Source organism: Synchiropus splendidus, chromosome 3, assembly GCF_027744825.2.
Source record: "Synchiropus splendidus isolate RoL2022-P1 chromosome 3, RoL_Sspl_1.0, whole genome shotgun sequence".
Lineage (NCBI taxonomy): Eukaryota > Metazoa > Chordata > Actinopteri > Syngnathiformes > Callionymidae > Synchiropus > Synchiropus splendidus.
Window position 1 is genome coordinate 33,979,360 of NC_071336.1, and position 16,289 is coordinate 33,995,648.

At 43.4% G+C, this 16,289-nt stretch overlaps 1 protein-coding gene across 7 annotated transcripts in view; it reads right to left on the minus strand.

Moving 5' to 3' along the window:
- LOC128755763 (dnaJ homolog subfamily C member 13) overlaps positions 1-16,289 on the minus strand; it is a 30,914-nt gene that overhangs the window by 12,609 nt on the left and 2,016 nt on the right. For 2 of the 7 annotated variants that reach the window (XR_008414171.1, XM_053859733.1), the window contains exons 2-22: positions 13,540-13,620; positions 11,167-11,242; positions 10,732-10,881; positions 9,490-9,531; positions 9,214-9,414; positions 8,939-9,145; positions 7,891-7,986; positions 7,666-7,757; positions 7,430-7,596; positions 6,786-6,865; positions 6,420-6,589; positions 6,294-6,326; positions 4,971-5,070; positions 4,716-4,823; positions 3,914-4,069; positions 3,783-3,839; positions 3,599-3,720; positions 2,895-2,970; positions 2,729-2,824; positions 2,516-2,656; positions 1,550-1,567 (exon numbers count right to left, since the gene is read on the minus strand). Coding sequence is in view for 6 of the 7 variants with exons in the window: in XM_053859733.1 (XP_053715708.1) it covers positions 1,550-1,567; positions 2,516-2,656; positions 2,729-2,824; positions 2,895-2,970; positions 3,599-3,720; positions 3,783-3,839; positions 3,914-4,069; positions 4,716-4,823; positions 4,971-5,070; positions 6,294-6,326; positions 6,420-6,589; positions 6,786-6,865; positions 7,430-7,596; positions 7,666-7,757; positions 7,891-7,986; positions 8,939-9,145; positions 9,214-9,414; positions 9,490-9,531; positions 10,732-10,881; positions 11,167-11,242; positions 13,540-13,607 (2,256 nt within the window). In the remaining variant the exon portion in view is untranslated. The remainder of the gene's footprint in view (positions 1-1,549; positions 1,568-2,515; positions 2,657-2,728; positions 2,825-2,894; positions 2,971-3,598; positions 3,721-3,782; positions 3,840-3,913; positions 4,070-4,715; positions 4,824-4,970; positions 5,071-6,293; positions 6,327-6,419; positions 6,590-6,785; positions 6,866-7,429; positions 7,597-7,665; positions 7,758-7,890; positions 7,987-8,938; positions 9,146-9,213; positions 9,415-9,489; positions 9,532-10,731; positions 10,882-11,166; positions 11,243-13,539; positions 13,621-16,289) is intronic. The other 5 variants (XM_053859734.1, XM_053859735.1, XM_053859737.1 and 2 more) reach the window with 5 other exon arrangements.

Genomic DNA, 16,289 nt, shown 5'->3' on the forward strand with positions numbered 1-16,289 from the left:
TAAAATTGGGACAAATGAAACCACATTTTTTATTTTGTTCTAAAGTTGTGGACCCTCGTTGATCCTCAAGTTCCAGTCTGCTCTGATGCCTCTCTCCTCACTTCTCCAAACGACAGGTGAGCGTGGTGAGAATTGAAACAAGTAATGGTTGCTATGGTAACAACATGGCTGAGCATGGCTGAGGGAGGAACTCACCACAAGCCAGCATCGAAATCTTCTGATTATTATTATTGAGCTCCTCTTTTCTTTGAGAGAAATTCAACATCATTGCTTCAATTCAACATGGCATCAGCAGCTCGACGATCCCTTGCTTACTCAAGCCTACACCTTCTCACTTCTCCAGTGCATTCCACAACATGACAGTGGACCACACCACTTCACAGCCTTCAACTAGAAGAGTCTTCCACCCTTGTGCAAAATTCTATTGATGATGAGGTCGAGGGTGGTCAAACTGACTGAGCTGAAAGCTGCTATACTATATACGTATGGATTTTGATTACATTTTCAAGAACTGATGATTAAATTCCCGTGGGGTTCCTAATTACCATTTGCAATCAGGAATCTTTGCAAATTTTCTTTCACTCTCTATTGCAGCTCTTGTTCCTTTAGTGCTGGAAAGCTGCCGGGTTTCATTGCTTTTAACATAACATAATAATGTTTCACACAGTAAAAAAGGTGTCAAATAAAAAGCTGATTAAATGTGGCACTAATCTTGGGGGGAGTCCACGTGGTCTGATGTGTCCCCTGCCTTTCCCTGCTGAGCTCATCTGTTCTGTTTAAAGCAGGTGTCCCAAACTCGATTGGCTCCAAGGTTTGGTGAGGCCGGGCCACAGACCAGGAGAAGTGAGGGGCCTTGCGGTTTTTGCGCACATTAGATGATTTTCTTCATTGTTTATGTCATTAAATCCATTTAGATATTTAACAGAATCTTATCTAACTGTATTAGAAGTGCACATGAGCACAGTCAACCTCAGTGTTTAAATGTGAACCAGTTGAAGATCAATAAAAGGCTCATAAACAATAAAAAAGAGAAGCAGCAGATATGAGACACAAAGTTGGCCTCTAGCACCATGCGTCACATGATAGCAAGTCATCCTCTTGTCCTCACCTGGTATCTGCACATATAAAGTAGCATTTGGAATATAATCAAGCTCATATTCCATCTACAGGAATTATTTTAACAGCGTGTTCTAACCAGCTCACATTGGAGAAAGAGAGAATGCCCACAGAACTGCATCATGTGCGCCATGAGTTTGAGACCCCTGGTCTAAATCCAAAGCTAAACCCAAACCCTCTGCCCAAAAAGGGTTCAGCCGTAGATGAAAAGCTTTCCAAAACCCTGCCTTATCTTCTGAAATTAAGGATTGGAAACCGCTCAACATTAGCTGCAATCATGTTTCATTACCCAAATAGTCAGATCAACAACCAGAGACCCCGCTGAGATCGGACCAGATGAAGAAAGCACCAGAAGTGAGACAATGACGACGGATGAAACAGGGACAAAGAGAATAGGTGGTGGGGATCGATCCCATGGTTTGGCGCCACTTACCAGGTTATTTCTGTCCTGCTGCATTGATTGACAGCAGAGAAACCAAAAACAAGACAAAGGGAGGGAAGGGCAGAGACAACACAGAAAGATTATTGTTCCTCAGATCAACGACATCTTCGAAGATAAATCACTTGTTTTTCAAAACTCGAATGAATAATACATTCATGAAAACAAGCGACAGCGTTGGTGGTCAACTGATTATAGCTCCTGCAGAGGACACACAGAAGCTCGGCAGCACCAGACAGAGTCACGTATCTTGATGCAAAAAGTGCCAATTAGAAATCACAATTGTGATGCAGAACACTGATCATGCGCAGCAAGGCGTAAGCAGAACTGAATTGTTGCTGCAGGTTATATAAAAAGTTCAGGGAAACACAAGCAGGACCCAAAACTGATGAACAAAGACGATAAACTGTTACTGAGGGTGACATAACAGAGCAAACACAGAAAGAAAAAATCAGACATTTCGTGGCAAGTGCAAGGATTCATTTTCCCACTCTGAAATACTGTTGCTCATGACGTTATGCAAGGAGAAATTTTCTCTAATGCAGGGGCATCTAGTTACAAATTATTCAGGTCAATTTTGAGAACAAAATCAAACAACTTGAATCTCAAAAGGGGAACGTGACGTCATATAAAAACAGGGCAAAAAATAATCATAGTTAAAGAATTCTCATACATCATATACATTCCAAAAAACTAGGATGAAACTTGACTAGGATGAAACTTGAATTGCATCAGGAACATGACATTTTTTTTTAGAAAATAAAATCCTCCCAAAGAAATCAAATAGTAATTTACGAGTATAACCCATAATCTAAGTATATATTTCATCTTTTTTCAAGAAAATGTGAGCAGCTATTGATGGCTGAAGTTCCGCTTAGCACCAGCAAGAGGGGTTAGCAGCAGGACGACAGCAGGACGACAGCAGCCCACAGCGGAAGCCTGATGTCATGACGGACTCACCTCCTTCTGAGCGATGCCCATCTTATCTCTCCAGTGCATCAGTACAATGTCTGCCTTCTCCTTGGCAAACTTCTCCACCTCTTTGGCTGCTTTGCCCGCAATGCGCTGCCACTCAGGCACTTTGTTCCTGTTCAGCTGATCCTACATGGAGACAAATGATGGTGAAAATCTGAAGACTTCAGACTCATTGCTGAACCCACTCTTCAGCTTTACCGTGGCTATTTTCAAGTTATCTCGGACGTGCATTCTGTCCACGTCTTTCTCTGGCACAGAGTCTGGACTGTCCATGTAGGCCAGAAGTCCTGTGGGCTGCAGAGGTCAGGACAAAAACGGCATCAGCAGGAAGGTGACGACACACTCTCTGACACTGACGATTTACCAATATTCTTTTGAGAAGATTCATGGCCACAGGATTTTCTGCTGTCCACAGTCCCACCAAGTGACGGCTCAGCTGTCTGAAGGCGGAAAAACAAAATCCAACTCTCCATTGATTAAGAGGAAATAAGTCACAATAAAATGTATACAAAAGGGAGAGGTAGCAAAGAAAACACTCATATTTAAAGCAACTGTTTGAAGAAAGGTGGTCAGTTTTTGGAACAGATGAATGGTATATTTCAGACCATTTCTTTGGATAAAATAAATGTAATTTTGTGACCGAGATATGAACTTTTGTTTATGCGTGTCATTTTTTATGTTTCAGGGCATTTTGCTCAAAACACTGGAATATGAATGCAAATACAAACACACTCCAACAGAAGGTGACTGTTCTTGGCCTGCACTCATGTTTGTGTCATCATAAATACACAACATTGCTCCAAAAATGCATGTGTAACCGTGAAACCATAGTAATATCATGTTTCATTGTATTGAGTGAGAGTGGAACACACTACAGAAACACACCTGGCACAGCACCACACAAAGATATGCACTCCTTTATACGTCGTCCAAAGGCTTGTAACTGTTTAACTAATTCTACTGCAGGTCCTTCAGTTGAATTTACACCACTCACAATCAAATCTTCACCACATTAAGAGTAAAATTGAAGCTATGATCTGTCAGCTCATTAACAGTGTGAGTACTGACCTGTTGGTGAGCATCCTCTGGTCACTGCTGATGGTGAATAAGGACGTGTGAAGATGTCTGGGAAGAGCACCTTCACTTAAAGCCAGGTCTTGCATCTTTGTGGCGATCTCTTTGTCTCCTTCCTAAATGGTTTCAAGAACTCAGTGAAAGCCCGCACCATCATTGCTAGCTCTCTAGTAGTTACCTCTATGATGGCCTTCATCACCAGACCAGCTCCCTTCACAATCGCCATCGACGGATGCTGCAGAAGGAAAGCAAAAGTGTTAATGCTAGCTTGGAACTGAAACCTGGCAGTCTCCTTTCTCGCCGTCTCACCTGGAACAGTTTGAAAAGCGTTCGGCCGTTTGAAGCCACCATTTCCAGGAGCATGTCGAACTGCTGACCCTCAGTGGTCTCACTGTAGGGGGCGCACAAGGCGAAGGTCAGGAAGTCCAGCAGAGAGCTGATGACCAAAGCTCCCGTTCCGTGATCCTGGAAGACACATTGAACAGCGGGTTGAACTTTTGAAAATGTTTCTGAAAGCCACATGGACAAAATCTCTGTGAGTTCCGGACGAAGATCTACTATCTTTTTAATTACTAATGAAATGGATCATGGGAAGCTTATACTGTATGTTTAACTCAAGGGTGTAAAACCTCAGCAGTAGAGATGTGACCTTTTCCAATGCATTCTCTGGGCTTTTACATAACGTTTGCTTGTCGAACCACATGTTTCAAAACAAACCACTGACAAATGTATGGTCAAATATAAAAGAAAAAGATTTAGAAAATGACTCAACAAGTGAAGCAACATGGAAGCAAACTTCATGCAGAAGGGTAATAAATAAGCTAAAATGGGATTCAAAGAAATATAGAAGACGCAAAAAAAAAGGATTGAGCAAATATCAACTGTCCCCCCCAAAAAAACAAGAAGACGCCAGAAGAATACAAGGCAAGGAGGAATGTTACTTAAGAAATGTGGCAAAGAAAATAGGAGGCCAAGAAAGAGGAAAAAAAGAAGGGAATGTACCAAAAAAGCAGCCAATTAAAACAAAACTTTTAGGAAAGAGGAAGCTCACTAATTCCAAAAATTATGACAAAAGAAGAGAACTTTTGTGCAACATGAGATGACAGCATACCACGTTGGTGATGAATTTTTCAAGAAGGTTCTCCAGGAACTTCTTGGAAGACAGCAGAGATGCTTTGTTCAGCTGCTCCTGTCGCAGGTCGTAGTCATCGTGCATCGGCTGGAAAAAGTAGAAACCGACACTTAACATAAAAGTGTGTGACTGGGTTTGACCACACTGAAAGATTAATCACTTGTTTACACTGAAATTTCACTTGTGATTCACACAAACTGGTGTTGATGAAGCCGTCAACAGGTTGTTACTTACACACATGAGGGCACAGAGCATGTCTATAGCAGCGTGCGTCACACCGTTGTTGTTCCGTTTTAAAGCTTTTACAGTCTTTACTCCCAACTTTTCTCTGAACCTGGAACACACAAGGACGGACGCACACGTTTACCAACATGACACAAGGTCAGAGTGGTGAGCAACAAGCTGAAACACAGCAGAACAGACTTCAAACGCGCATGGGAGAGATCTGGGGCTGGATATTCAAATAATTCATTGCTTCAAAATTGGTTTGCTGTTTCGAGTTGTTTATGTGAAGCATGTTGAAACAAAAAGAGCAATTTTGCATGGGTTAGTATAAGGCAGAATAATGTGTGTCCTCCTGACTAAATCTGTACTACGACCCAACACTTGCTTTCATCAGGAACTTCCAGCCTTGCTTTCCCAAACCTTCATCTCCTGAAACATTCCCAAGACAGAGATGAGGTGAATTATTTTGCCAAGTCCGGGGTCCACTTCAAAATGCTGACGAGTGATCAAGATGCCTGAAGAAGCTCAGCTGCACTATAAACAGTAACTCTCATCCAAGGTGTTACGAGCCAACCTTTCGAGGCGCTTCACCGGTTCTAGTGCCTTATGCGGCTTGTAGTTAGAGTTAACTCTTTATTAATAGACATGAAATGACAACTTGCGTATAACTGAGGCCTAATTGAGGACAGGAGAGCATTGGAGGAGGAGGAGGAGGAGGAGAAGGAGGAAGAGGAGGAGGAAGAGGAGGAGGAGGAAGAGAGGAGAGGAGAGGAGAGGAGAGGAGAGGAGAGAGGAGAGGAGAGAGGAGAGGAGGGGGAGGGGGAGGGGGAGGGGAGGGAAGGAAAGCGTTGAGAGGAGAGGAAAGGAAGGTGAGCGTTTAGAGGAGAGGAGAGATGTGGCATTATACTGAGAAGCCTCCTGATGCTCAGTCACAGTGACCTATAGTCACATGTCAGTGGAAACACCAAGTTTTTCAGCAATGAATCTTGGGGCTTCGGGTCCAATGGCAGCAGAGGAACAACAAATTGACGGTAAATACAGTTTGTCTCATACATCTCAGTGACCTAGGTTGACTGTTGTACATGTTGAACATGTGCTATAAGAATACAGTGTGGAGCAAGCAAAGCAGATCACAGAAAGTGATGGGAGTAAAGGAAATGGCCGGAGAAGGAGCCCAAAGTATATCGAAGCTGACTGACGTGCAGAAACACTTCTGTCTGAAAGCCTCGAGATGGAAGCAGACACAAGGTAAAGGAGCTCATCAACCATGACTCTAGAGGAGCAGGAAAGGAAAAGCACCAGGCGGACTGAGATGTATGGATTCATATTTACGTTCCATCTGTGAGTCCGGACCCCTGACCAGACCTTGGAACGACAAAAGCTGTTACAAGCAGCTCAAGACAACTCAAGCGGGGGGGAGGGGCAAGAATTGCGGGTCTGGATTTGCCGTGGCCTTACTTTGGCAGCTGGGTGAAGGCTTGGAAGCCGGCTTTGGAGGCCACGAGCCGGCGGATGGCCTGGAAGTGACTCTCCAGCTCCGTGTTCAGGGCGGGCAGCTCGACCTCCTGAGACAGCAGAGCCAGGATGGCGTTGTTGATCAGCTTCTCTTTGTTCTCTGAGAAAAGACCCTGGAAGAAGTGAGAGAGATGATTCGCCAGACTTTCTGCACTCACAAGTCTAATGGCTCCAGAGTAGACAGCAGAGAGATAACAGAACCATGCAGCATTTTTCTTCGCACAATATCAGGCACAAGAATATTGATCCCTTTGTTAATTTACTGTCTGATGTTCGAAGAGACTGAGAAACATAGCGGGCAACACTCACGTCTTGAGTGACGGCATGCAGCACGCCGCTGTAGGATATGTTGGCGTTGAACCTGAAGACAGCATCTGCAAAATTCCCATCTAAACAGAGCAGGAAGACAGGAAGACAAATTGAGCGGTAGACAGCAAAATTGAGAACATGATTTTATAGCAGCGTCATCCCAATCATACACGGTTTAGCAAGTTATTGTGCATGTTGTTCTACAACTGAGTTTATAAATGGCACTGTGAAAAAAAAATGCACAAAGAAGTCAAAAAATGTCAAAAAAACGATTGATGACAGGAAGAAAAGTCCACTAAAAAGACAGCAGAGACAATTCTGACTTGTATTTAGTTCAGAGGTCATCCTGAACAATGTGGTGTATTAATTATCCAGCTGTCAAAATTCCCATCTGCGTCTTGCTTTTGTGATGAAAATGATGTGAAACATTTTGTACCATAATCATGTATTATTAAAGGGAAGGTTTAATTGGCCCGGGAATGGGATTTTAAAGGGGTTGTAGATACGATACTGTAAAGGTAAGTGGATTACAGTACAGAGTGCTATCAGATGGGTGTCTATATGTGATGACAGCGGATTGTTGTCTATTTTGCTTCCTGACAAAGACCATGAGTGGCACGTGGTGACTATGAAAGATGACTTACTCGGAGGTGCTGCTAGGAATTTCAGATGCAGACTCTCCACCTCCTCATCCACAGGCATGCTGAGAAGACCCCACCTCTGCCCTCGCTGCGTCGGCGCCATCTTGACACACACATCTCTGTTGCCTGATGCTCTAACACCGTCCAGCAAGCTGGCCAACAACGAGTCCCTGGCACAGGCACGAAAAGATTCAGCATCTCATACGACTTGAAACAACTGAGATCTTTTATTTACACACCTTTCCGTGGAGGAGAACTTTCTGATTTGGCCCCTGATGAATTCCACCGTGAACACCTGAGGGTTGTCTACGTCACAGATGAGCGCAAACACCTGGCGAGAGAGACTCGGTTTATTCATGCAAATCACAGAAGACGAAAATGAGAAAGACCTTAAAGAGCAGTTTCAGGACAAATATTATAATGAAAATGAAAACGGCTTCATCGTGCCAGACCCAAGCACTCACCTCCCCGAAGGGTTTGATGGTGACGATGTTGTATGACGCAGGGTCTCTCTCCACTAGACACGTCTCGGTCAGAGCCAGGATTCGCTTGATCGGCTCCTAAACAATTAACCAGGCTAGTTAGTTCAAAACAAAAGCACCAGTAAAATTATATAAACACGACAATTACAAGAACCCATGAAGTGTGAAACTATTTTTAGCAAGTTGTGTTCAGCTCCATCGCATTTGGTAAATCAGATACGTGGCCATAAACACATAATTCCGATGACAGCGTGTGCATGAACCCACACACGGGCAGGAGATTGCGAAGATCTGGGTCAGTGTTGCATAGCAGCTCTAGCCTCTGATGATCTTGCACTGATTTTCAAGCATGTATTCACCCGCGAGACCACAATCTTGCACCGGCGCAAAGCCCGCTAGCAAAGTAAAATACTGCCTCAAAGCGCACACCACCTGCATGCACTTAAACAGAGGCGGTCAAAAATGACCACCTGCAAACACACTCCCTCACACGTGATGATCTAAGGTAAGAGGACGTCATACAACACACATGGACTCAGTCACACACATTATGACAAACAAAAATTATATCACCTAGCTCAACCGTACACATCCAATAACTCAGTCATGTCATCGAGGATAAGTGGTTACACAAACACACAACTCCTTTGGATGCGGTGAGCTCTCACAGCGAGTGTCAGCTACCACGCTCCTTATGACTGACCTTGTCACACGCGCCTCCAAATGTAAACAGATACAGGGAAACAGAGCTCTTCAATTTAAGATCAGCACCTCGACTTTTGCTTTCTTAATACTTGCTCACAAAATTGACTAATTTTGGCTAAAATTGGAGGGCATGCACATCTCCTCTCCAACAACAACACACACGAATGAAAGAGGATGTTGTGCGCGATATCATTTTCTGCCTCCATGGTTTTTATTACGCTGCTTAGTGACATAACATCTGGTGTGAAACATCTGCCTGTCTTGTAGTGAACACAGCAAATTAAACAAGACTAAACAAGGAGTTACAAACAACCAAGGTTCTAACCGGATGTCGAGATGTGATCTTCTGCACCACAAACTCAGCCAAAGAGGTGATGCTCTCATCCGAGCTGTACTTCCCCAGCCTGTCCGTCACAAACCCCTCAAAGGTCAGCGGCTCTTTCCGCAGCCGCAACATGATGCCGATGAAATTCCCAGCATGCTCAATGGCGCAGCGGATGATGTCATCTCTGTGCTCGGAGGCAAACAGATGCTGTGGAAAGAAGAGAATGTTCAAATGAATGTCTCACAAATGACACGTGAGACTGAAGCAGCCCGCACCAGCCGACTGAAGCCGCCGTACAGGATGCAGAACCCTCCTTGGTAGTCCGACACCTCGACGAAGCCCTCGATGTTGCGATAGTCATAAGAACATATCACTCTGTTGGTGTGCGGGTCGATCTGGTCGATGCCACCCGGCGTCACCTCTAAACTGACGGGCTTTCGTGTGTCGCTCCAGTGGTGCTTGTAGCAGTTGTAGCGCTGTGGGGTACGTGAAGGATTAATAACAGTGCCAACATGTCACTCAGCTGCCATCATGAGCTGCTGAGCTCTTACCCTGCCTGTGATCTTCCCCTCCGAAAACTCTGTTCTGAATCTCTGCAACAAAAAAGAAAACGGGAAGTGAGTTAACAATCTGTGCAAGAGGATGAAATTTGATTTTTGCTTAAAATGCACTTTTACAACATACAAACGGATCTTTTCACTTCAATTCAGGAACTCTTGTAAACATGGAACCTTCCTGAATCCATTTCACCAATGCTGCTCACAACACACCTACATTTCTTTACTAGCAATATATTGAACTGACATTTAAATGCATTTCAAGGATTTTCATTTCAAATGAATGGAGTTGCCGCTTTCTTCACAGAGCATGACTCTAAGACTACCATCAGTATTGTCATAACATAACATATCAATATAATCAATAATAAAATGCAAAATTAAAAATCAATAACCTCTGACAAATCGTGGTACCCATTCACATTTTTAAAATTAAAAAGACTAATTAAATAGTGGTCTCATAAAAGTGACATGCACTTCCGAGGACAGCTGAAGAACTTGCAACAGCTCCATCACCATGTGATTTGGCTCAGTCATCAAGCAGAGAAAGAACTGACTGCCAAAGCTGCCGAGAGAATCATGTGCATCAACCTGCCCTCCATTCAGGTCGATAATACAAACAGAGGCACTGCACAGCCCCGTCTGTGGTCAGCATGAGAGAGTACTGACCAGCGCTGCCTCAGTCAGCAACTGAAATACAACTTTACGCATGTATATTCACTGTGTGAAGGTCGTGTAACAGAAAAAACAGGAATTTCAATACACTACTCCATAAAAGAGAATTAAGCTCGATGAGTTCCTCCCAAAATCTGCAGCAATGTGCCTTTGTCACAAGCTCTTGTGAGTCTTAAGTACAAGCCTTAGTTCTGACCGTGGGTGGATTTAACTGTCAGTACATTGATCACAGAGGCTGAAGAGAACCTTGAGACACATTGTGAAGCGATCCACTCAGGTGAAAGAGTTGGTACCAACTCAGGGAAAGTGAGTCTCCCTGTGCATAAAACAGACCTCCCAGAAGCAGCACAGGCGATCAAGAGGTGAATAACTTGCTCTCAGACGTAAACGCAGGTTGACTGGGAAGGCTTTTAAGTTCGAGCACCTGTTAGTCATTTGGATCTTGAAAACAGAAAATATAACCAAACTGCTGACTAAAATCAAGGAGTCAAATGGAATGATTGATTTTTCAGGAACACAGGCGCCGAAACAAACTCATGACTCAGCCAGAGTTCTTCTCACCAGTGCTTCCGTAAGCAGCTCTGTCCGATGTTCAGTTGAGAATTTGAGCGTTTCCGATTTCTTGCCGCTGCCCTTTCGAAATGTGAGGCTGAACTCCGTTCCCTGACCTTTCCCCACCGGGCCGATGCCACAGATGTCTCCATAAGGCCACTGGAATCATAGGAAGTAGAAAGAGATCCTCCTCAACACACATTAAAAATCATTTAGAAACATAAGCATTAAGAAAACAGATTGTTTTCAGCAGAACAAGGTCACGTCACAATATAATACAATATTCTACAGTCTGAATGATAGTAGCACATAGCAAATTGCCCTTGCAAAATGATTCTTCACAGTCCAATGAGGACTCATCCCTCAAAGGCCTGCAAATCCATGATGTGAGCAGCATGGAGGAGTTTCCTGGCTGCACTTGCAACAGTCTGCAAGCACACTGACCTGATTTGTAACTTCTAGCGTGGTGGGGTTGTAGGTGGTGATGCCATGGGTTCCCACTGAGAAGACTCGCTTGTACCTGGAACAGAGAGACACGCTCTGTGAGTCACAGAGGAATGTGAGGAAGAAAAGCAAGTGGAGATGAAGAAGATGCTGATAAAGCTCCACATCAATGAAAGCTGGCATGAATGAATGAACAGTCCAAATAGAAAATCAAAACATTGGTGACGTCCGCAGGAGAAACAAGGCTACAGGTCTTCTGAGTCTCATCACTCTTATCAGGAACAACAGCAACAATAACGTATTTGTACTGCAAAACTCTGATAAGAACCAACAAAAGGCCACAACTTGTGTGCAGCTTCTGACACTGAACCAGGACATTAACAGGGACAGTTACGAGAGCGTGTCACTCGAAGTTAACGCAATACCACACTTCCTTCTAACAACGCCAATCCGTACATGTCAACTTGTGAGTCTGTGCGAGTCAAGCTTGTGTCATGCTTTGTAAAATTCTTGATTAGCTCCAGAATTAACACTGTTAAACGGCTTTGTCTTTTTGTTGAGCTCACGTAACCCTGAAAATATACATCTATAATGTATGACCGGAACAACTTAACTGACACGTTCTCCACGTAGAGCTCGTACCATCAAACTGGAGAGTAGAAGGAAGTGGAATCCACAGGCCACTTCTTCTTTATAAATCAGTGCACGGCGGGCATGAGTAACAACAACAGACAAGACTGAGGGAGGCTGGAGGCGAAGTCCGAGTGGAGGAGCAGTTGCATCATTATCATGGGAAAATGTCAAATGTTTTTACGTGCGTTCTCCTAATGGAGAACTTTCTCACAATCTTAACTCCAACCTCTCCACAAACACTGCTGTGTTTTTCATCTCAGGACCACTCTTCCAGGAGTCCGAGGCGAAAACCTGACCTCGAAGCTTAATCACAGTTTCAGCTCGGAGTCAGCTCAGACATTAATTATTCATTCACCATGGGCTGATTTTATCAGTGTGTAAGTCAGAGGCTGACACAAATGAACAATATAGAAAGTATTGAGCAGCGTTTGTACAACACCATCGAAATACTTCTTTGTTCCACCGCAAATCAACTTCAGGTTTTCTTTGCCTGGTCATGTTGAAAACAATGTCCTCTTCCTTTAACTCAGAAGGTTTCAAAATCCATCATGAAGCAACTTCCTGCATGTGACTGAAGTGGATATTACAATGGCAGATCCGACACAGACTAACCTATGCTCACCAAGAATAGATCTACAGAAAACTAACACAATTTAAGGTGAAACAGTAGTTGGGAAAAAGGTCAGTGAAAGACCTGTCGTCAGTGCTCAGAAAGAATGTTTGAGGCTTAGATGCCACACACTTCAGCCATGGTCAGCTGACTGTTACGGTTTTATATGAGGTGAGGTTGGTGCACTCTGACAGAGACTAAATCACTGCTGCACAGGAACATGGATCCAGGACTTATATATTTGATCAAATAAGCAATTTCTAACCACTTAACTCGAAACACTTCCTGCTCATCAATATGTCAAGTCAAAGGAAGTGAGTCCAACACAACGACTCATATCTGAGTAAGTTTGAGTTAGAATTAGAGTCGCTCTTCTGCTACTTCAATAAAAGAATATCCCTCTCTCATGAATTGTTTGAGGCAAGTACATGTCATGTAAACATCCACAGAAGTGCGCAGGTGAGTTACTGAGAGAACAATACTGACTCAGATGAGTAACTCCGTATTCAGATTCAGATGACAGGTCTGTGAGATTGCAGGTACTGAACACCATTGAATAAATCAGTCAAGCGGACGGACTAAACACGACAGTTGCCAACCAATGTGGCCGTCCATTTGTTTACTCCAGTTAGTGATAGTTGGCCCACTGAGCCATGCTCTTGCTGACAGCCTCCGCTGTCCACTTCACGAGCGCTTGTCTCCTCTGGACGTTTCAGGAAGCATTAGCAAAATGAGATGCTGATGATGGAGAATGTAGCGCAGCCCTACTCAAGTTACCAAAGTTAATGGCATGCAGACATTATGAAAGCAGGTACTGGTAATCCGATCCCACTGGATCACTGCATCATAGCATTGACAGCTAACGGGAAGCTGGATCATGTCTAGTTTAGGAAAGAGTGTATTCTTGTAAGAATCTATACCTGTGCATGTAGACACACAAGCTGTGTTGACCTTGTCCTATTATTAAACAATGAATAATTGTCTGACTGTGAATCTGCCGTCAGAAGATTCTGGAAGGTTAAACAAGCAGTGACTCAGGATAACCCAGAGGGTTATAGCGTCTTATAAAGTACCACAAAGACGATATGACACGCAGAGTACCATGACATTTGATCAGGTGTAAAGCTTACTTTCCCCTCCAGGAGTGCTTGGTGGTGTAGAAACAGGCCAGGTCTTTGTTTTCCTTGACCACGTTCATCTTTTCAGAGGACCTGTAACGCAAACATCAAACGTGAAACAGTAGCAGGAGGAGAAGTAGCATTTCAGTGGAGTCATAATGCTGGTGGTCCAGACTACAATTTTCAACAGCGTAGTCACGACCGCACACATGTGGAGAGCTTCTTTGACTTATTCTGCAAACATGTTGTGAATGGAAGCATGACGTATTGTGCCTATTCAGATGTCAGTTTTCACATTCCCATCCTCCACGTCGTGATTTCCGACAAAACACTTTCACGAGTCAATTTATTTATTTATTATTTTATTTATTTTTATTATTTTCACCTCTTCTGACTCACAATGGGAAAAATAACTGTAATTTGAGGGCATGTTGATGAAAGAACAAAGCTGGTGGGAGCTTAAAAAGTTTTGCTGTTTATAAGCAACAAATTCTGCACCATCATGTTCAAAAGCCATCATGGAAAGATGCTTATGTAACACGCATTGTCTCACCCAGTTCTCACTGCCATTCAACAATCTAAAGCTCAGCAGCTAAACCAACGACAGCACTGGTGGCTCACGTGGAGGGAAAGTTCTGAAATCACGGTCATGCAAACAGAACAGCGCAACAGCTGATCCTGTGTCAACAGTTGCAAAGGCAGAGTGGCCTATTGAACATCACTTTACAAGATAAACACAAAATGGAGTCCGACCCGGCCCCTCGTTTCCTTGACTGTAGAATCATTGCACCGCACAGTATTATCGCTCGACATCAACCACATCCTCTGTGAGACTGTAACAGAGGGAGATGCTGTGGTGAGCTGTCACCTCATGTGGTATTGCAACAACAAATACAAGCCATCTATGTGTTTAAGGAGACACACCACACCCACTCTTTTTCTCCATTTATGAAGACACCCAGAATGGAACCTTTAAAGGTCCATTTCAGTCTAATGACAACCATGAGAATTTCCTATGCTCCATCCAGTCTGCATTGCTTTCTTCAATTCTGACCAGTGTCACAACTGGTCTCAACAACCTTCCAACATCTCAACGCCAACGTCTTGGCTCAAGATCGCACAAGATCCTTCATGTATTCCAACATTCCTGCCAACTGTATGAGATAGGGATGCAAAACACAGTAGCTAGAGGTAGAGACTTTCAACCCATGCCAAGCCGGAGCACCTTGGCTGCATCTATGTCCATCTGCATCACAAAGGACCTCATCAACGACACAGTGGGATACAAAGATAAGTCTATTACCAACTCAGCCCAGCGGATCAGCCTGCTGATAGTGCAAGTCCCCAACAAATCTTGGTCAAACTCCAAGAGGAGATAATGAAATTTAAGGATCTCAGGGCAGCATGGCAGGCTAGAAACAAGACTGCAAATGATCAGAACAAGATCACAACATTCAAGCACAATAACCTACTAAAGTCCAAACGCATAAAAAGAAACACGTGGCAAAGAGACAGAGATCTTGACAAAAAAAGGCAACCTCAGAGTTCTGTTCCTAGATGGTGAAGTGGAAGCCTGCAAACCTCCCGAAGAGGCAGAACATGCCCACTGGACATGACGACGTAAACAAGAATGAGGAACACATTTCCTACATTTTCATAACCTCCCGAAGTCCTCGAAAAATGGACATAAAAGTGCAATGAAACAGTAATGATTCACTCACATGTCTTTTACTGGATCTCACATACTTCATTTAAGTGAACTTACAAGACTTACAAGAAGGAAAACATAATGGACTTCTATGGGAAAAATCAAGTGCCGACTATCTTGGACGAGAAAAGACATTGAAATGGTGTAGGATTTATTCTTTTCAATGCAACTGTCTGATCCTTTAAACCACATCAAAATCGAACATTTAGTTTTGTTCGTATGAGGGATGTAAATAAACTTCATCAACGTGCTGCAGGCATTGCTTCGTCCAAAAAGCTCCCCGCTTCCATCTAGAGTTCCTTAGCAGCCAGTTGAATCAGTCAACAGAGCTTCCATTCCTTTCAAGTTCCATTTCCATATTCAGCAGGTATCCTTCCTATTAAGTTCTGCATTACAGATAAAACTGGCAGTTGTTCATGGCGTTGTCAGATTAAACCATTTTCCAGGAAATACAAGACTGTAGCTTTCAAAAGTTGAGTTATGTGATCTCCTCTCAACTTGAGCCACAATGATTAGAGGTTTGCATGTTCCTGTGATCCCATTTGTGAAGTGCATGATAGAAGTCGAGGTTATGTGAGACTACTGATGTTGAATCAGATCAACTGGATGAAATTCAGTTTTGTGCTTCTTTTCAATAGAATGAATTTCCACAACAAACATTGGCGAATGTACTGTCAAACAAAAGTGTCCCTCTCTTATCCTCATTAGGAATGAAGCAGCAGAAATGTGACAAGGGAAATCTGTGTCAGCACTATGGCAGGATCCTTCAGCAAAAATCCTGACTTCAGTTTTCCTTCCTCTTTGTTCCTAACAACAACACGGTAGGAATATTCCCATACAGCAGTGGACCACTAAAAGATGGCACTAACTATATTGAGACGGACGAGTTATAAAGACAAGAAACTAAAGACCTAATCCCCGGGTCAGATCTTTGAAGGGCCATATTTCATACATTTCACAGAAGAATTATTTGGCATCCCCGCCCTGCCACAACTGTTCCCAGATTAATAATAAATTATTCTTGAGCTACCACAGCTGAGATAAGATGATTGGT